Consider the following 21,612-nt stretch of genomic DNA (forward strand, 5'->3'; position numbering starts at 1 on the left):
AACTATATGTATAATATGTACTGTTTTAGTGTCATTTTGTGCCATTTTGGTTGGTGGTTTGCCCCAGGATTTTTTAAGTATAAAAAGTGTGCCGCGGCTCAAAAAAGGTTGAAAATCACTGATCTATACCATGTAGTGAATCCTACATCCCTGCAATAAGGGAGCCCGTCTCGGCTTTATGCTGTGGTCTGGGGAGCATGAAATGGATGACGTGTTCTCTTTAAATTTTATCTAACATTTTGGGCAGATGAAAGCATCTTAACAATATGCCAAGTTAAACCTGTGAGCGCCAAGTTTTGTGCCCTGTAAATAGATATTCTGAGTTATTTAGTGAAAAGAAGTCAGTGAGAATCAGCTTGTATGTATACTGGTGAGATCAGTGTGAAGTGTTTCAATCACTACTACTACTTCAGCATCTTCTTTATTGTCCACAATAGCTAAGGATGTGAGGAGCAAGGAGATGGGTGCAGCTACTTAAAGTGATTCTGTACCCACAATCTGCCCCCCTCCCAAACCGCTTGGACCTTCAGATAGCTGTTTTTAATTCAAGCTCTATCCATTCAGCAGGTGATGCAGTTATTTTCCTAAAAACAACTTTTTAACTTGCAGGCCTGTGTCAAATTGGCGTGACCTAGAGTGTCTGTGCCCTAGGCCTGCAGCCCCCCTCCGTCCCATAATTAGGAATGCACCATGCAGGATTTCTCCTATTCATCACTTGTCTAAACACTGCCCATATGCTGGATCATTAAGACCCATGTGCAGTGTTCAGACAAGTCATGAATAGGAGAAATCCTGCCTGGGGCATTCCTAATTATGAGGAGGGACGGAGAGGCGGTGCAATCCTAGGGTACAGACACTCTAGGCCACGCCAATTTGGCACAGGGCTGCAAGTTTAAAAGTTGTTTTTTAGGACAATAACTGCATCACCTGCCGAATAGACCCCAGGACAGATCCTGGATTAAAAGCAGCTATCCGATGGTACAAGTTTTGGGGGGTCAGACTGTGGGTACAGAGTCGCTTTAAAGGGCTTTTCCAGAGACAAAGTTTTTTTGTTTATTTTTAAATTCCTCCAGGTGCGCAGGAACTGGGCAGTGGTTAAAAAAAAAAGGACCACATCACTGGCATCTGCGCGCCGGCACCGATGAATTCATGTAAAAAACCCTGAGCGATGTACCTGATAGTACATTTAATTTCTAGGTGACAGGTTCACTTTAAAGACACTATTCATTATGAGCAATCCAAAATCATTGGGCACATCAGGGAAGGGTCAAATACTTTTTCACACTACTGTAAATAGGACCTGAAATTGTGTCCGTTTATCAAAACAAAAATGACATTTCACAGAAAGTCTCCCGAGAGTCCCGGACGTTACAAGGAAAGTCCATTGATGGTCATTATGCAATGTGTAAGCTCCCCTGTGGTGATGCTGCGGGGGAGCTGAACACTTGCTGCCAGCTTCCTCTGCAGATACCAGCGGTGGCCTATTTTAGGAGAATCCTTCTGGCAAAGAGGTATTGTTCAATTTAGCCCATTTTAATTACCCAATAGTATAGTCACTGGTTCTGTGCTTTCCTACCACTATGATTGTCGGTTATCTACTGATGCAGAAGCCATCCAGGATTTATCAATTTATGGTGCAGCATAGACTAGTGAAGGATAACTTTTTTATGTATACGTGTTTTGTTTGTTGTGTCATTTATGGGCCACCTGCTATACTGACTGTTTCCCTATAAGATGGGTCCTAGAATGCAATTTTCCTGAAAGAGAGAAATATTATCACATTGCACATCTCTGCAATGCCGTAAAACTTGTCACACTGTAAAGTCTCCGATTGTTCCTATAAGATGCAGCCTTAACTGTTTCATAGGGTTCTAATGGTCAGCTTTTACAAGCAGGAGACCAATGTGAAGCTACATATCATAGGACACACACAAGATTCTGCACACTTAACTCACAAATAGCAGAGAAGGGCAGTGTGAATCAGGAGAGTTGTAGAACTCTGCAGCTAATCATTGTAAGGACTCATCTACTATATCACTGCTCTCCAGGTCCGTTTATAGCACAGGTGTCAAACTGCAATAGACTTCCCATTTAAACTGTCAACAAGCTGTGGCCTTGTAGTCAGTCCAGGGATCCCATGGCTATAATGAAAGGGTTGATACCAATGACAGTGCTGGAATATATTCATATACTAGACCACTGCTCTAATGACCTGAACTGAAAGAATCATAGATTCTTGGTGGAGTCAGGACATTGGTACATAAAATAGCATTCGTATGTTACGGGATTTTTTTTTATTTTATTCAGATTACCTTGGCTTTAGCATAAATTAGAGGGTAAACTTGAATTTGACATCCAAAGTTCCATCCAAAGTGCTGATGAGTCTGTACCGCATGACAAAGAACGTCCTAGTGTCAGGATCTCATGGTTCAATAACTCGATTCATGGTCCTATTTCCCCTTGTGCCCATCACAATCCTCTCCTGTCACCACTCCAGTTAGGTCACAATCACACGATTGTTAGGAGCTTCTGCTGGGCGGCTCCTTCTCAGGCGGATTTTAGTTGTTTTTTTTACCCCTTGTTTATTAGACTTTGGCAGTGAGTATGGCGTGAAATCCAGTTTACCTCAATTTATGTGCTTTGAGTGGTTTGTAATTTCCAGTTATACAGTTTACAGTAGATTATGAGTTGTTAAGAGGGTCATAGTGGCTTGTGTTTATTCCACCCATAATATTTATGGCTTATGGAAAACTATCGGGAGGGAAGCATACACAGTCACAGATGGTTCCTGGCAACTAATATTAGGCCATGTTTGGTGGCCTCATAGAGATGGAAGGCGCATACCTGCTGCGCACCATTCATTTCCAGGACAATTTGGTCTCTATTCTCTGGATCATTGGGGTCCCAGTGGTTTGACCCCCTTGTCCTGTGAATAAGGGGTTGGTTAATCAATGGGAGGAGCCCTTTAATGAATTTAGCCGTACTCTTTAAATGGGTGCTACAAAGAAAAAAACAACAACTTTCATTTCAACTGGTGTCATGAAGTTATATAGATTTACTTCTATTTAAAAATCTCCAGTTTTCCAGTACTTATCAGCTGCTGTATGTCCTGCAGGAAGTGGTTTATTCTTTCCAGTCTGACACAGTGCTCTCTGCTGACACCTCTGTCCATGTCAGGAACTGTCCAGAGCAGGAGAGGTTTTCTATGGGGATTTGCGTCTGCTCTGGACCGTTCCTGACATGGACAGAGGTGGCAGCAGAGAGCACTGTGTCACACTGGAAAGAATTCTCCACTTCCTGCAGGACATACAGCAGCTGATAAGTACTTAAAGACTAGAGATTTTCAAATAGAGGTAAATTAGACATCTACATAACTTTCTAACACCAATTGATTTGAAAGGAATTCATTTTTGCCAGAGTACCCCTTTAACATCCCCATTTAATCTAATTGTGCCTTTTCTTTTGATAAATGTCATTCATAAACAACAAAAACATGAAAGATTAGTAGTCGCCGGAGTCCATTAAGGTCCATTAAGACTCAATCCTTAAAATAGATCCATCATGGACCCATCAGAGGCCTCCATGCAAATGTGAATTGAACAAAACAAGAATAGAATACAGGATGAAATAGTAAAACAAGCTTTACCCTTTCTGTTCTAAAGTTTTCTTCCATATCTGTATGAAAGGGCGGTGATACATAGCATTCTATTCACAGCTTTACTGTAGGGTTATTCCAAAGTGACTATTATGGCTGAACTTCCTGTTATTACTTTTGCTGGAAGAACGGACGAAAAATGGCAACTAAAGACAAAGTACATCATTGTGCCATTGCTCTTCTGATCTGGTATACTTCTGTTGTAACATTTTGGGTGCTCTTTGTATGCTTTGTTAGGCTGCCATATATATTTTGCTTATTGAGGAGATGCTGCTTTGATTATCTGGTTGGACCCTCTTAAAGTGAATGTACCATGATCAAGTACATCGCTGCTTTTTTCTTTACTTTAGTTGATTGGCGCCAGCGCAGGATTGCCAGTGGCGTGGTCCTTTTGAAACGCTGCCCAGTTCCAGCACTTGGCGTAGGTCTTTTCTTCCAGTGTGAAGAGACTCCCTCCCCCCTGTGACGTGGCTCCATTAGAATCAATGGGGGGAGGGGATATTGCCACATTGGGGGGAGGGGGCAGTGGGCCTGACGCAGTACTCCAGGGCAGGCCGCTGCTTGAGAAAAAGACCAATGGTGACTATGGGAAGCAGGCGGCATTTAAAAAAAAAAAAAAAGCACTGCGCCACTGGCAACCCCGCACCGGTGCCAATCCATTAAGGTAAGACAACAAAAAGAAGCAGAGATGTATTAGTCTTATTTAATGCATTTTAAATCCTTTAAGAAATATGCAAAACTGCTCTGCTGTTTTTTTTCTGTTTGGTTCTTTTAAGAAGCCTCAGAACATGATTGAGGATTAAAGGGGTATTCCAGCCAGGACCAGCTTTTTTGGCAATGAGAGGGGAGGGGGTGTGTGAAAACAATTACATCCACTTACCTCCCTGGTTCCAGCGCTGCCGCTTGCATTTCGCTGCTCCAGTCCCTCGGTGTGGCCACTTCCTGGTCTTGAGACATGGCGTCGCAGGCGGCTCTGGCACTAAATGGCTGTGTGGGCCTTAAATATCCAGACTGGAACAGATGGGAAGAAATCCAGTGAAGCAGAAGGCTGGGAGGTCAAGGCTCTGAGCAGCTGGAAGAAAGCCACCGCATCAAGGAAGATGGGAGAGTAGTTCATGTAAAAGACACTATTTATTGCAGGGTGACGCGTTTCGAGATTGCCCTTTTTATCAGATCCATATGGACCAGAACAGCGGAATGCGGGTGGCAGTGCTGGAGTCAGGGAGGTAAGTGGATGTAATTGTTTTCACCCACCCCCTCCTGAGTATTGCCCCAAAATGGCTCCCGGACAGAAAACCCCTTAAATAAACCATGTCAGAAATCTGCACCTGCTGCTCCATGTGGCAGAACTGCATGGGGGGGGGGGGGATCTTGCTAAACGTCCCCCAATATGCTAAGTGAAATCTTCTCTCCTTCTCTCCTCGATGTTCTATTATGGATCCCTTGCACAGAGGTATCTATAGGGAATCTGTTCTTATCGGCATTCCAGAAGGTTTTGTTACACCGTCATTTGCAGCGATGACTCAGAAGACATTTTAAAGCTTTTTTTGTGCGGCCTGTCATTTTTTTCTTCTGTCTGACTGAACGCTCTCAAGGATGTGTTCTGCACGATGTAAGATTTACATACATGTGTCTCTGAGCCCTCTACTGATCTGGCTTGTTATGGCGGAGCTGGAACACCTAAGTATCAAGAAGAGTTTTTATCTTGTGGGAACTTGAGTCACTGCTCTACCGTCTCAATTATCTCCTCCATGTAATCTCTAGATACAGGTTTTTCTGGCAGATGTTTAAAAATTTTATGCACAGGGCTATGGACCTAATTTTTGAGCATATATGATGTTTGCAACTGCAGCACATTCAGGTTATGTTCTCCTCCCATTAATACTTACCTAGCAGGACCTACCTGGAATTTACTCATTGTGTCTATCGTAGTATGCATCATTGAATTGATAACCGTTTCTAAAAAGAAATATTTTATCTGCAGTTCCGCGTCTTGTGCCGCAGAATGTCCATCTTACAAGGACGGACTCGGGTATAATGTTAGAATGGGAAGAAGTTCCTCCAGATCTGCAGAACTACAGTCTGCAGGGATACAAAGTGCAGTGGGAGCAAGACAACGTCACACAGGTGAGAGACGCCTCGATATCATTGTGTTTTGTAAAGTGAATAATCTATTGTAGTAATCTCTATGTATACACACACAGCGGCCTACAAAACTTGACCTACAGCAACACTTTGATGTATATCTAGCAATAGAGCTTTAAGGCAGATATATTTCATGATGAAGTGTGTATACATTGGGCTGCTCTTATACACACAGACATTTATCATGGCCATCAGCATCCAAATGTTTTTCCCAGAGCAAAAAAAGAGCATATGGCCTTATGCATTGCTCCCAAATTAAGTAAGGAGCCTTGAAGAATTGTTCATAAGAGATGAGCGCAACTCGAGAAAGCTCCAGTGCACATTGTTCAGCATTTGAAGACATTGGATGCAGCCCTAGGGAGCCCTGGAAAGCATGGATACAACCTTATGGCCCATGGCTGTACCCGGACTCCCTCGGACTCCATCCAACTACTTCAGCCCCCTGTAATCAAATGCTGCGCGATCCGACTCTAGCATGCTCTGGTTCCACTCTTCTCTATTGCTCATATTATCTTCAAGGGTTGTTCTAAGGGCCCTATTCCACCGGATGATTATCGTTCAGATTATCGTTAAATCGTTCGAATCTAAACGATAATTGTTCGCTTGAAATGCAGTTAACCATTAACGACCAAACGAGAAATCGTTGATCGCTTTATAAGACCTGAACCTATTTTTATTGTTGCTCGTTCGCAAAACGTTTGCAAAACGTTCGCATTGAATAGGACATCGTTCGGTCGTTCACAATAGATACGAACGCAATAGCGAATAAATAGCGAAGAAAATTGGTCGCAATTCTGATCATAAGTAACGATTATCGTTCCATGGAAATGAGTGAACGTTTTCAGGTCTTTCGCAATAGCGGTCGTTTGAGATCGTTAATCGTTAACGATTATGCAAACGATAATCGTCCGGTGGAATCGGGACCTAATTTGGACCTATCGAATTTCTTGTCAGTAATGTTTTCACTAAGTGTCCCCCTTCTTGGGCGGCCAGTGATCATTTGTTCTTTAAGAAAGTCTATGTAACCACACTCGACTCTGGCCAAGAAACATTGGTGCCAAACAATGAATATCCCCTTACCAACCTCGTGCCCTTATGAACTCAGATCACATGTTAAGGTTGGCTGCTTGTGCCTGACCTGCTAAAATCCCGCTCCAGCTCTCAGCAGTATATGGAGGTCTGTGCAGCAGCACTGACAGGAGCAGAGGAGTCACATAGGCTAGATGATAGCCATTTGTCCATTTGGTATCTGCCTATGTTGTTCACTAAGTCCATATCTCTATCTATCTATCTATCTATCTATCTATCTATCTATATGCAGTAATACAGTAATTTTTCCAACATATGAGCATGCCCATGTGGGCGTACTTTCAGCTATATGTGACAGTCACAGTTAGGGAACACATCAATAACCAAAGGCCGTTAACTAATTACATTCTAAAAAAAAGATGATCTTGGCAAGTTTTTCCTCCTTCCAGTAATAGAGGAACATGCACTTTTACCAACCTAACATCTATGTCACATTTAGAAGCTTTTTCTAGTCTCATCCATAAGCCTGGACACCGTCTTGAATTCTGAAGAACATATCAGCTAGCAGTCAATCTATTCCTTGGTGCCATGGTTTTACTGCAGTGCAGGTTTTCATACAATACATGGTTTATAGCCCAAACTTTTGCCTATAAAGAACAATATATTACTATGCATGTCATAGAATGCTTTGTTACATCTAACTCCCCATTAGTTTCATCTTTTTTCCATCATTGGAGTCTTTGCCTAAGAAACTGGTATGTTTTTTCATGTTTTTATAGGGAGAGGTGATTGTTCAGGGAACTCAAGTCAACCTGACTTTCTGGGATCCCCAAAAGGACCTAACGGTGAGGGTCTGTGTGGCCAATTCTGCTGGCTGTGGACCATGGAGTGACTTTGTCCTTGTGGCCTCCAAAGCTGGTGAGTAAAGCTCATGGCTTACAACGTTAGTCTTCAAGTTCCCCCAAACAGGTCGTAATTTCAGGTTCTGGTCAAACACCAGATCTCAACGGCTCCATAAGAAAGGATGCGAAGGGCACCTTCTGGAAAGCACACGACAAAGGAAAAAACATACACTTATAAACGCACTCCTGGTCCTACAGTACGTACAGCAGCTGATAAGTACTGGAAGGCTGGAGATTTTTTTTATTAGAAGTAAATTACAGATCTCTGGCACTTTAATTTGAAAGAAAACAAATTTGGTGAACTACCCCTTTAAGCCGAATGAGTGGTGATTATCCCTTTCTGAAGTCCATTCTGAGCAGCCAACACTCATTTAAATTGGAAGATTGTATAAGCTGTGCCTGATGAATTTTCCAAAAATAACTCATTGGCAGTCTGCTGGGCTTTTTTACTTCCTTTGTGTCCGATTTGGCTGCCAGTCGGTAAGAGGCTTCGCTCATAGCGCCGACCTCCTATACGCACCTGCAGCTTCTATTCGTGGGATCTCAATAGTGATTATGCAAAATTCTGAGTGGGCAAGCGATTTCTGTGCCACGTTCCGCTCCTCGCACCCCCTTTTTTAGCCGTCTTTTTTTTTTTATGCTCTCCAAACGCTCTTGTGTAAATCCCCGCCTTTCCCAAATTCTTTAGCATTCAGCTCGTCTCCCCCGCAGTACATCATCTTGTCTATTGCTCATACTGTTTGGATTACTTCAAAAACTGAAGTGCCTACAGCCTATGAAGGCAGCGGCAAAATGCACAAAAGACTAATGTGTGTGTATATCAACTCCTGTAGTATCCATAATATGTTTCTTGGCCTAAATTCCCTCCATTCATCCTGATTATACATTATTTCAATTCAGGAGCTAGAGAAACAACTAGAAAATAGCTCTTTGTCATATATCACACTCATCGCTACCTATCTATCTTACTATAGAAAGTTCTAGATTTGTACAAAGTACAACGTACAATATGGTAGCAATATGAAATGTCTTGTAGTCTTGTATTCTAGTATACTGGATTGGACTGTGTTTCACACTTGCTGCCTGTTGCCCCTAAGTTCTCTGTAAGCGAGTCCGCCATAAGGGCCCTATTACATGGGATGATAATAGGCCAATAACTCCCTATATAATGGGGTCAGTGATCAGCTGACCCCAGCCTTTTAACCTGCTAAAAAAAATCATTGCTCCTCAGACACACATCTGTCTCAAGGGTCAAGGTTTGCTCATGTCTACTCTCCTGCAGTAGTAAGGAACTCTGGTACCACTAGGTAACACAATTGCCTAAAAATCCCCAATCATGTTTCAAGGCTTAAAGGGCTTGTCAGAGGAGCAGAAAGGGTCTTGCCTGTTCTTCTCCCCAGCATCCCACTTTATCCATTGGCACGTCTCTGAAGTATACCTTCCAAGATGAGAGGGAGCAGGTTCCAAGTAGCCATTATTGTGTGAACAATGTGCAGCTATTGGAGATCGCATGATGGTGGGTTTTATCCACACTTTGTGATCATGTCTTGGTACCTGCCCCCTTTCATCTTAAGATGTGCCCAAGGCAGAAGTGGAGCACCAGGAAGCAGAGTAGGTAGAGATCGGGGATGTCATTTCCAATAGGTGGCACCAAAGAGCAAGTTCTCTTCCTTCTGGAGGAGGGCAACCTTACATATAAAGTTCCTAAAATACTAGTTCATCATATCTAATGGAGAAAAATGACTGGTTTCTGCACAAATCATCCTAAAATTGTCTATTCCGTCACAGACCGACAAAGGCGACCACATGCAAGAATGTCCTGGGTCCCCCTGGTTCTGGGGATCCTCACTGCCTTAGTGACAGTCGTAGCCATGACCTTAATCTTTTTGCGGAAAAGAAGAAAAGAAACAAGATTTGGGTAAGAAATCTGTTGATGATAATATAGAAGAGAACTCCTTAGAGACAACAATAATTATTCCCATATCCTTTATATACTGATAAACATAGCTAATAAAATTATAATATTAAAAAAAATTGGTGTTGTACATACTATACAGTCTGTCTAATAGAGATGGGCCAGACTTCACTAAAGATGTCAACTCAATTTTCTTTCCTTTTTTTTTTTTATATTTAAATTTTGATAGGCACATGTTTGGCTCCATGCTTGGTCGGGGCGGTCCAGTCATCCAGTTTACTGCAGCCAGATCCTTCAACAGGAGGGGAACGGAGGTCTTGGAGGCTACATGTAAGTCCAAATGTGCATGGTATTGGTTGTGTATGTTATTAATAGAGATAATTTACTTAAAAGGATTCTCTCACCTCCAAAACGCTTCCTAAATGTTATCAGTTTACCAAGATTGATTCTATATTTGCCATTTTTTCTTGTATTTCTTTGCTATAAGATACAAATGATGGAGTCTCTATGCATCAACGTGCCCAGTTTGTAGGCTAACAATGAAGAAATACAAAGGAGTAGAAAGATGCAAATTACAGATTTGGAATAAGCATTGTTTATCCTACTTACAGATGACTTTAGTTAATTGAGAAGGGTTGAAGGTGACAGAGTCCTAAGTACTAATGTAATGTCCCAATGGATGAGGACCCACTGTACTACCATACCATACCATTCTGGCCTACCATACCATGGTTTGGCTTTAGCTGTGAAAGGGTACCAGGTTGCTTCCGTGGTGTGGATGGCAGGTGGCGAGGTAGGCCAGAATGTTCTGGTGCAAAAGGAAAACAGGTGGAGGTGGGACTGGTGCAGGTGTGAGAAGCAGGCTGGCCGGCAGATAGTGTATACAAGCCCAGGAAGAAGGTCACAGGTGCAACGTAAGACACAGGCAGATGGTTTGAGGCAGGTGGCGCGGGGTCAGCATCAGCAGTCCAGGTTATCGGGACCACACGCTATGCCGGACAAGAGCCACACTATTGCTCAGGTAAGTTGGTAGAGCAGCCTTAAAACCTGGACAGGGTTAGGTTTAGAGATACACATATAAACACTTAGCAGTCAGTGCACGGACGAGGTCCCAGTGGGGCGGACAGCCATATGGTGGTTGTATACAATAGTGAAGCGGGCACTCTATGGTATGTTTATATGTGTATATATCTGTAGTAGCAATTAATAATATTTGCAAAAAAACTGACCTTTCTGTGTTTTTCCTTCTTTTATAGTGGATAGCATTGGTATTAGTGATGAGCTAAAATCCAAGCTTACAGATGTTCTCATTCAGCAGCAGCAGTTTACCTTAGGACGAACACTGGGAAAAGGTAATAACTATATAGATATTTTCCTAATGCCCGGCCACCGCATGCTACAACTGAGCAGTATCTGCTCAGCCAATCCATTGTCCCAGTGGTGTCCTGTATCAGTCAGTGATTGGCTGAATGGGCAGGTCCAGCCGAAAGGACTCGTCCCTGAAGGAACAACACAAGCAGGGGACCAGAAATCACTGGAATGACCAGCTCCTCCAATACCCCTTTAAACCTCTCATATTTGTTAACCCTTTAGGAGAGTTTGGCTCTGTTAGGGAAGCTCAGCTGAAGACAGAAGATGGCTCATTTCAGAAGGTGGCGGTTAAGATGCTGAAAAGTGAGTATAATTAAATCTGTTGTTAAGATTATATATAGGCATTAGAGATGAGCGAACCTCAAGCACGCTCAAATTCGTCCAAACCCGAATGCTCTGCATTTGATTACCGGTGGCTGAAGAACTTGGATGCAACCCTAAGGCTGCTCGAAAAACATGGATGCAAGCCTAGGCTGTGTCCAACTTCTTCAGCCACCGGTGTTTAAATGAAGAACAATTGGACTACTTGCACCATATGTCAAGCTTATTCCGAACAGTAGAGTTGCCTTTCCAACTTTTACCAATAAGCAAATTTCCTATTACAGGGCAGTAATAATTCGGATGGAAGCTAAAATACAGATAGGTTTGGAGCATTTCATCCTGTATTGTTTCATATATATGGGTAATAAGGTTCTGTGATGTGCTGCTCCCCTAAGCAAATATCCACAGCTTCGCCCTTGCAGACTCTAATAATACACGGTGTATATGAGTCGATAATGTTCCTTCTATATCGCTATTTATACAGCCATAAGTAATACATTGGCAAGTCCCCTCCTTGTGCTTAGTAAGGAACCGCTGTACCCTCCGTATTGCCTCGGGCATGAAATTAAGCAGCAAAAAAAGTGATGGTGGTTATGTCCCGCTCTTAAAGGGAGGTCTATAAAGCATGGCTGGCTCCGACATCACAAGGACCTTGTTAGAAGTGATTCTAGTAGACAAGCCGAGATTCGGTTCCAGCGCGGATATAATGAGCCTTCTGGATGCTAATTTCAGAGCTTGTTCCTTCGCACTTTGCCTCTTCTAACATTCTCCTTTCTCCTGCCAGCGGAAATTTTCTGCTCCAGTGATATTGAAGAATTCTTGAGAGAAGCCGCGTTCATGAAGGAGTTCGACCATCCGAACGTTTGCAAATTAATAGGTAAAAATTGTCTGATGTTCCCTCCAGTATATGTGGCCTGCTTGGGTAATAAGCCATTAGCACAGGTTGCCTTATTGCCTCCTTTTAGGATCTGCTTACAAGATATAGACCGTTTGACAACCATAGCTACTTGTACTTATCGGGACCTAAGGCTTAGCAAATCTTCACAATCTAAGAATACTCTACTTGGCTTTTGGCCACCATATTGCTTATGGAATCATTGAGGAGGATGCAGCATCATTACCTATGTCAACCTCCATCGAGGGGGTTTAGATGACTGTATAGCAGGGCACATGTCGGGGTAGGGAACCTTGGCTCTCCAGCTGCTGCAAAACTACAACTCCCATCATGCATGGACAGCCAAAGCTAAAGCTTTGGCTGTCCATGCATAATGGGAGTTGTAGTTTTGCAGCAACTGGAGAGCCAAGGTTCCCTACCTCTAGCCTATGTGTTATGTACAGTACATGGGACTGTAATAACTGGCAGCAATATTTATGCAGCCCTGTAGTTCTCAACCCAGCATCAGAGGGGTCATTACTGCCAGTCAATGTAAAAAAATAATAATAATTTCTTTAATAAAGTTAAATTATAAACTTGTATAACTTTACAAAAAAAATACCAAGAGAGATCACAATGGTAAAGTCTGGAATGAAAAGGCTCTATAGAGTGCACAAAGGCTCCATTAATGTTGTTAAATTGTTTTGAGTCCTTTACAGAGTCTATTTGTTCTGGAAACCAGGGATAGTCAGAAATGAGACCCAACCAATGCAATCCTCTCACATGTAGCCAGGATACATTAGACTCCTTTAAGGACAGACACCCCTTCCATTCCTTGTCTGGTGGAAGCTTGGGTGCCCTGTCCTGTAAATGAAAACTACAACTCCCCACAGAGGCGTCTGCCAGCTGTATACTATTGTCAGGGCTTGAGTTCATGATGTGCTAGCTAGCCTGAGGGTGATTCCCCATCTGCAAAAACACACAGAGACATGGGTTTGTATCTGACTGTAAAAGTGTTGATCTGTGCCGCTGCTTAAAGTGTTCCTGCCACATAAAAAAATAAATTTTATATGTCTAAGAGACATTCTAAAAGTTTTCTAATTGTTAGAGTCAGGAGAAGCACACAGCTAAGGGCTTCTCTCCCCAGCTTGCTGCCTTTTCCATCTCTTGCTTCTTGCAGCCGGAGATGGCCGTATTAGATGGGATGTTTGGAATCTGCATGGAATTTCAGCGCCGGTTCCGTAGTGTGAACGGGCCCTTAGTATGACGCTAGTCAGCCTGACTTCCATCCTCACCTGACTTGACTTTGGCTTCCTTTATCTAGATTATTTGCTAGGACTGTGACGTTACTTTCAGAGTCTCCGCGCTGACAGCCATTCCGGCTCTTATGAAATGATTTATGGTCCCGTTACACATATGTCTCTGTATTGTATTGAGATTAATGAGGTCTACGTTTCCCCACAGAATTTACCTTATAAATTCATTTAGACATTTTACTGCCTCTGAGTATTAAACAATATAACCAAGGAGTTGTCTGCTTTACAAATCCCCCAATCATACACCCTATTAGCACTGGAGCAGTTACAAAGAGAGCCATGGACTCCGGAGGATCCGTCCTGAGTGGCAGCGTGTAATGCTTAAAGGGGTATTCCGCTCAAACAAAACTTAAAATTGTACTTTCCCCAAACCTAGGAGTGAGTTTGAGAAGTCGGACCAAGGGAAGGCTGCCGGTGCCAATGGTAATCCTGCCATTTATGAAGCATGGAGATCTGCACACCTTCCTCCTGATGTCACGCATTGGGGATGAGCCCATTGTAAGTCTATAGACTCCAGGCTATCACTAGTTATGTGATTGCGAACTTAAAGGGAATCAGTGAACACTTACATGCTGCCTGATCCAGGAGTCATGGGGGCAGTCACAGGTGGCTTCTCCCAGTCCCACCAGACTTGATTGATAGAGTTCTCCCAGTTTGGTTATAGCGGGAAATCCATCAATTAAAACTGGTGGGGCAGGCAGAAGCCACCATAGGCCGCCCTAATGACTTGTGGTCCTGGTAAGTCATAGTTCCCTTTAATGTGACGTAAAGGCAAACTTAAAGGGGCTATGCAGGCGTAGATAAACATGGACACTTTCCTTCCGAAACTGCAGCAATTTTGTCCCCATTTTGGATCTGTGGGTTCTGCAGATCAGGTCCATTTAAATCAGTGGAGATTAATTGTAATACCACTGACATCCTGAGGACAGGGATGGTGCTGCTTTTGCCAGTAAGTAGCTATGCTTTTTCTAGTCCTGGATAACCAGTTTAAAGGTAATAATGGGACCTATAAAAATCCTTTAAGTACGTTACCTACCTACCATATAGGTTCCTTAAGGCCAACAAGTCCTATTCTTCCATGTTACATCCGGCTGGAAGTATTATCAGATTCCGATTGTAACTTTACTCTCGGCTAGACTGGTAAATTGTCCAAACTATTTGTGGTGGTAGAGAAGTCATTTGCAGACTCTGCGTGAAGCTGTCTCCGCTGCTCCAGGCCGATCTGTAGTTAGGCTAGTTATCTCAGTGTATTAGATATCATTGATGTAGTCAGTTATTATAACTGCGTAGCGTTTTGTGCATTTATACTACAATATCTATTTGTTTGCAGACTCTGCCAATCCAAACCCTGGTCCGGTTCATGATTGACATCTGTAGTGGAATGGAGTATCTTAGCTCAAAACATTTTATACACCGAGATCTCGCCACCCGCAACTGCATGTGAGTACCTAACTACAAGCCTAGACTTCAACTGCATGTGAGTACCTAACTACAAGCCTAGACTTCAACTGCATGTGAGTACCTAACTACAAGCCTAGACTTCAACTGCATGTGAGTACCTAACTACAAGCTTAGAGTCCTATTAAACAGCCCGATAGGGACCCGATAATAACTGTAAACGAGTTTACTGGGCCTATTCCATGGCCCGATTATCGTTTAACAAGGGCTGCAGGGTCATCGTTACCAATATCCTTGCAGCCCTTGCTCTAACTCTATACATTACCTATCCAGGCTGCAGGGCTCCTCTTGCAGTCCGCTTCTCACTGGGTCTAGCGCGCTGCAGCTTCAGAGCAGCCTGTCTTAGCTGACAGGCCGCTCAGCCAATCCTGTATAGCCTGTATAGGTAATGTATACAGTTTGGAAAACGTCAGCCGCTGGCCGCGCACCTCTGTTATACATAGCGCGGTTGGTGTCTGATAATTATAGGTCCAAACCTATATCAACGATCAGCCGATGATCGTTGTCATCAGCTGATCGTTGGGTTTATTACACGGAGCGATAATCGGCCGGATAGGGCCGATTCGGCCAATTATCGTTCCGTGTAATAGGGCCCTCAGACTTCAACTGCATGTGAGTACCTAACTACAAGCTTAGACTTCTTAGGCTTTCTTTGCATGTTGACTGTATTCAGTCCTATTCCACGGAGCAACGTCAGCAGATCGTTGCTGTCTTAGTCGTTTGTCTTTCGACATGTTAAAAGACAATGACGGACAACGATTATTGTCTTCTATTACACGAGACTATTATCAGTCGAATATGGCCAATAATCGTTTTGTGTAATAGGGCCTTAAGTGGAAGATAGTAGAAAGCCAGATACAAAGATGTGGACAAGAATAGGATATACGTAATAAAATGGCTGTTCGGGGAAGGCCCTGTGCTGGATGGACATGTACATATGTGGTTTGGGAGCAGTAGTGGATTATAATATGGGCGGTTTGGGCGGCCGCCCGGGGCCCGAGGGGCCCATGCCACGCCGCCCACATTATAATCCGCTACTGCGGGTGACCCTCTTGTGGCAGCAAGCATTATTTTGCTTGCGGTCACAAGAGTCCGTCTGTCCCCCGGCTGATACGTGGCTGCCGGGGGTTTCCCGTCCTATGCCCGGCAGCACGTGCATCAGAGAGCTCCCTGTGCGCCTTTGGCTGTGACTTCCGGCAAACGGGGAGCTCTCTGATGCACGCGCTGCCGGGGATAGGACGGGACTCCCCCGGCAGCCGCGCATCAGACGGGGACAGACCGAGAGGATCGACGGGGGAAGGGACGGCAGGTGAGTTGTGTTGTGTTGTTGTTTTTTTGTTGTGTGTTATCTGCAAGGGGGGGCAGCAATGAGGGGGACCATCTATAAAGGGGGGGATAGGGAAGAGGGGGCCAGCAATGAGGGGGACCATCTATAAAGGGGGGGAGAGGGAAGAGGGGGGCCAGCAATGAGGGGGACCATCTATAAAGGGGGGGAGAGGGAAGAGGGGGGCCAGCAATGAGGGGGACCATCTATAAAGGGGGGGAGAGGGAAGAGGGGGCCAGCAATGAGGGGGACCATCTATAAAGGGGGGGAGAGGGAAGAGGGGGGCCAGCAATGAGGGGGACCATCTATAAAGGGGGGGAGAGGGAAGAGGGGGGCCAGCAATGAGGGGGACCATCTATAAAGGGGGGGAGAGGGAAGAGGGGGCCAGCAATGAGGGGGACCATCTATAAAGGGGGGGAGAGGGAAGAGGGGGGCCAGCAATGAGGGGGACCATCTATAAAGGGGGGGAGAGGGAAGAGGGGGCCATCAATGAGGGGGACCATCTATAAGGGGGGGAGAGGGAAGAGGGGGACCATCTATAAGGGGGGGAGAGGGAAGAGGAGGACCATCTATAAGGGGGGAGAGGGAAGAGGAGGACCATCTATAAGGGGGGAGAGGGGGACCATCTATAAGGGGGGAGGGGGAAGAGGGGGCCAGCTGACATCCTCTGTGCTGCTGTGACCTCCCCTATAGATCTGCACCCTCCTCTCCTGACATCCTCTGTGCTGCTGTGACCTCCCCTATAAGATCAGCGCCCTACTCTCCTGACATCCTCTGTGCTGCTGTGACCTCCCATATAGATCAGGACCCTCCTCTCCTGACATCCTCTGTGCTGCTGAGACCTCTCCTATAGGATTAGCACCCTCCTCTCCTGACATCCTCTGTGCTGCTGGGACCTCTCCTATAGGATTAGCACCCTCCTCTCCTGACATCCTCTGTGCTTCTGGGACCTCTCCTATAAGATCAGCACCCTCCTCTCCTGACATCCTCTGTGCTGCTGGGAACTCTCCTATAGGATTAGCACCCTCTTTTCCTGACCAGGTGGCAATATATTTAATGTGTATCTGCCCAGGTTATGATTTCTTACCAAAAAGGTTCCTGTCCTAACAAGATCATGTGTTAAAACCTATTACACTTTACTATCAGATGATATTCAATGTTAGTCTTAAAGGCTTTGGACGCCTATTAACGCATATTTTTATTTGTGTTTTGTTCTTATGGTACAAACAAACATATTCTCTGTGGGTTTTTATTAAAGATTTTACTCCATTTCTCCTCCTCCTCCTCCTCCTCAGTTTTTACATACAGTAGAGAAGGTGGTGTTTAGTACTCTATAATGAAATCAATGCTGCCTGACCTGCTCAGTCTCTAACCTTTATCTCTCCTCGCCTAAACAATTTTCTAAACAAATTTATGACAAGATCAACAACCAACAAGAGCCGTATTACATGGCCAGATTTTCTATGTAAGCGAGCGTAGATCTGCTAGATTGACGCTTGCTTACTGAGCCTATTAGACATCTCGAAGATCATTAGTGATGTCCGTGCAGCTCTTGTTGTATATAAAAAATAATAAATTTATACTTACCTCTTCAGGCTCCCTGAGTGTTCTCCTGTCTGTGCCCCACTCACCGCAGCTGCAGATGGCACTTCTGAACCTGTCTTTACAGAAACAGGCTGCTCAGCCAATCACTGGCAGAGACAGGGCAGCACCGCGGCCAGTGATTGGCTGAGCCTGTCACTGCAGAGATGGGTTAGGAAGTGTCTGCGGCATCTGCAGTGAGCAGGAAACAGGCAGGTGGAGACTGGGGAAGTCTGGAGAGGTAAGTATAACTTTATTATTTTCTATATTCTCAGCTGCTGACCACACACCTCCCACGCACATGCTGAAAGCAATATCTGCCCGATTCTGCCTGATTGTGCAGAAAGTCCAAAGCAAGAATGAAAAAAATCCTTCAGAGGTGTCCATAGCCTTTTCAATACAGCATGCCAGCACTGCATATGGTCGTAGTTATTACATGGGATTTTAACACTAAGGCCAGTGGGGAAACCTGTGGCTAACCCGACATAATGGTAACCAATAAAGTTGTGCACAGGCCCAGCATACCCTGAAAGCCAGTGTAAAAGCGACTCGTTTATGGTTTTACGATGTAAAATGTGAAAATATACAATGTATAAAAGCATCTAATCTAATCAATACAGACCAAGTACACTAGTAGGGAAGTCAATAATTCTGTATGTATCTTCCAAACTACAATGGCCTGAAGGTTCCACTTTAGTATGCTTCATTTTATTAGGTGGTAAACCGGCTTATTGCATTGTCCGTTGTGGGTCAAACATAATAGATTTCCGCATTCAGCAAACCCCAGGGCTCAGTAAGGAGCAGTGTGAATGTGATATATTGATATATTATTCTTATCGATTTACCAATCACATCTCATCATCAGTACAGATAGCTTGTAATTCCTCATGTATAGACCCCTGTAATGGTACACGGTACATGTGATGTATAGACCCCTGTAATGGTACACGGTACATGTGATGTATAGACCCCTGTAATGGTACACGGTACATGTGATGTATAGACCCCTGTAATGGTACACGGTACATGTGATGTATAGACCTCTGTAATGGTACACGGTACATGTGATGTATAGACCTCTGTAATGGTACACGGTACATGTGATGTATAGACCCCTGTAATGGTACACGGTACATGTGATGTATAGACCCCTGTAATGGTACATGTGATGTATAGACCTCCGTAATGGTACATGTGATGTATAGACCCCTGTAATGGTACATGTGATGTAAAGACCTCCATAATGATACACGGTACATATGATGTATAGACCCCTGTAATGGTACATGTGATGTATAGACCTCCGTAGTGATACATGGTACATGTGATGTATAGACCTCCGTAATGGTACATGTGATGTATAGACCTCCATAATGATACACGGTACATGTGATGTATAGACCCCTGTAATGGTACACGGTACATGTGATGTATAGACCCCTGTAATGGTACACGGTACATGTGATGTATAGACCTCCGTAATGGTACATGTGATGTATAGACCCCTGTAATGATACACGGTACATGTGATGTATAGACCCCTGTAATGGTACACGGTACATGTGATGTATAGACCCCTGTAATGATACACGGTACATGTGATGTATAGACCCCTGTAATGGTACACGGTACATGTGATGTTTAGACCCCTGTAATGGTACATGTGATGTATAGACCCCTGTAATGGTACACGGTACATGTGATGTATAGACCCCTGTAATGGTACACGGTACATGTGATGTATAGACCCCTGTAATGGTACACGGTACATGTGATGTATAGACCCCTGTAATGGTACACGGTACATGTGATGTATAGACCTCCGTAATGGTACATGTGATGTATAGACCTCCGTAATGGTACATGTGATGTATAGACCCCTGTAATGGTACATGTGATGTATAGACCTCCATAATGATACACGGCACATGTGATGTACTCATTTATTCCCTGCAGGGCTGATGGCATATGGGGTTTGCAGCACAGTAAATCCGCGCTCCACAAGATAAAAATATATTTGTTGCCTGAATCAGAATGAATGTAGGGACCATATTTAGTGCAATGTGGAATACCATAAGGCACCATATGGCCGCTGATCTGTACGGCTATAGATTTATGTTATTTGATGCTGCGTATAGATGAGGCTGTGCAGCCTCCTTACATATATATTTGTTGGTAACACAAAGCAATGTCAGAGCCTCGTGGCCGTAGATCCTGAGTCTAGAAGGCGAGATGATTACCGCTGTCCGTTTTCCATGGTGTCATGTGCGTGTGAAAGACATAATGTCGATGGGAAATGAGGCACAAATGGCATTTCAGAAGACACCAATCTCTTGTCTGAGACAAGTTGGCACAGGACGCGTGCCATGCTGATGACTAGAACAGCAAATGTTCGATGAGGAGCGGAGAGAGAGAGGAAATTGGCTTCCTGGATGCCAGCAAAGTCATTAACCCTCATTTGTGTCTATTGCCCAAAGCCATGGTGTGCACAGGGCCCAGACGTACACAGCGCACCTGAACCCACAGCCCCATCCAGACCCGGCATATACAAGTCTCCAGTCTATTGTATCAGCGTCCAAAAACAATATTGGGTAAATCCAGGGTCTGAACTAGTTGGTTCTTGTGACAAACATTACAAAGCGTCTATTGAAATATAAAGAAAGATCCCAAATCCTGCAGAAGATATGATAAGCTTAGGGCGAATCGGAGACTGTGCGCTACTCTTGTACAGCATGGCGGCTGATAAAGAAGAGGGAATCTCCATCACGCTCCGGTTTGTCGAACCCGAACGCTCTGCATTTGAATGCTGATGGCTGAGGAAGTTGAATGCAGCCTTAGGCTAGGTTCACACACAGTATATTTCAGTCAGTATTGTGGTCCTCATAGCAACCAAAACCAGGAGTGGATTAAAAACACAGAAAGGCTCTGTTCACACAATGGTGAAATTGAGTGGATGGCCGTCATATAACGGTAAATTAATGCCATTATTTCAATATAACAGCCGTTGTTTTAAGATAACAGCAAATATTTGCCATTAAATGATGGCCATCCACTCAATTTCAACATTGTGTGAACAGAGCCTTTCTGTGTTTTCAATCCACTCCTGGTTTTGGTTGTTATGAGGACCTGACATAAGGACCAAATACTGCCTGAAATATACTGTGTGTGAACCCAGCCTAAAAGGGTATGTTTGGGAAAAATGAACTTTTCCCCTACGCACATGATAGGGGAGAAGTAAAAGATCACAGGGGGTTCCGACCTCCGTACCCCATGACTATCTCCGTATTGGGCCGCCAGCTCCTTTGTTATGAGTAGAGCCGAGGGTACGGTACGTGACCTGCGTCTCTATTCATTCCTATAGAGGTGCCGGAGAGAGCAGAGTACCGCACTCTTCCGGCTTATTCGGCTCTCCTTGGCTCTATAGGAATGAATAGAGCTGAAGGTCATGTGCTGTATCCGCGGCTCTACGAATGACAAATGAGCCGGGGCCCAATACGGAGACAGTCAAGGGGTATGGAGGTCGGAACCCCCTGCAATCTCTTTCTTTTCCCCTATCCTGTCGATTTCGAGCGCAACGCACTTCGGCCCTGATTGATTGATCTATTTCTTTTTGCAAAAATGAAGTAACCTGAAGCAGTCGTAAAGACAACCCTATACTTCTCACTCCAGTGATGCTGACTTCAACCCATCTTATAAAAAAGACAGAAAATAGAAGTCTTAG

General features: G+C 44.2%; 2 protein-coding genes across 3 annotated transcripts in view; one reads left to right on the forward strand and one right to left on the reverse strand.

The window, feature by feature from the left end:
• The window catches only part of RPAP1 (RNA polymerase II associated protein 1), a 219,531-nt gene that overhangs the window by 162,494 nt on the left and 35,425 nt on the right, over positions 1–21,612 (reverse strand). The gene's annotated exons all lie outside the window — the stretch shown is intronic.
• Positions 1–21,612, forward strand: part of TYRO3 (TYRO3 protein tyrosine kinase) — a 111,983-nt gene that overhangs the window by 78,393 nt on the left and 11,978 nt on the right. For both annotated transcript variants that reach the window (XM_069950969.1, XM_069950970.1), the window contains exons 8-16: positions 5,640–5,782; positions 7,609–7,747; positions 9,520–9,649; positions 9,876–9,976; positions 10,903–10,998; positions 11,240–11,320; positions 12,123–12,215; positions 13,905–14,026; positions 14,859–14,968. In XM_069950969.1, the coding sequence (XP_069807070.1) occupies positions 5,640–5,782; positions 7,609–7,747; positions 9,520–9,649; positions 9,876–9,976; positions 10,903–10,998; positions 11,240–11,320; positions 12,123–12,215; positions 13,905–14,026; positions 14,859–14,968 (1,015 nt within the window). The remainder of the gene's footprint in view (positions 1–5,639; positions 5,783–7,608; positions 7,748–9,519; positions 9,650–9,875; positions 9,977–10,902; positions 10,999–11,239; positions 11,321–12,122; positions 12,216–13,904; positions 14,027–14,858; positions 14,969–21,612) is intronic.

This window comes from Dendropsophus ebraccatus, chromosome 13, assembly GCF_027789765.1.
Source record: "Dendropsophus ebraccatus isolate aDenEbr1 chromosome 13, aDenEbr1.pat, whole genome shotgun sequence".
NCBI classification, from domain to species: domain Eukaryota; kingdom Metazoa; phylum Chordata; class Amphibia; order Anura; family Hylidae; genus Dendropsophus; species Dendropsophus ebraccatus.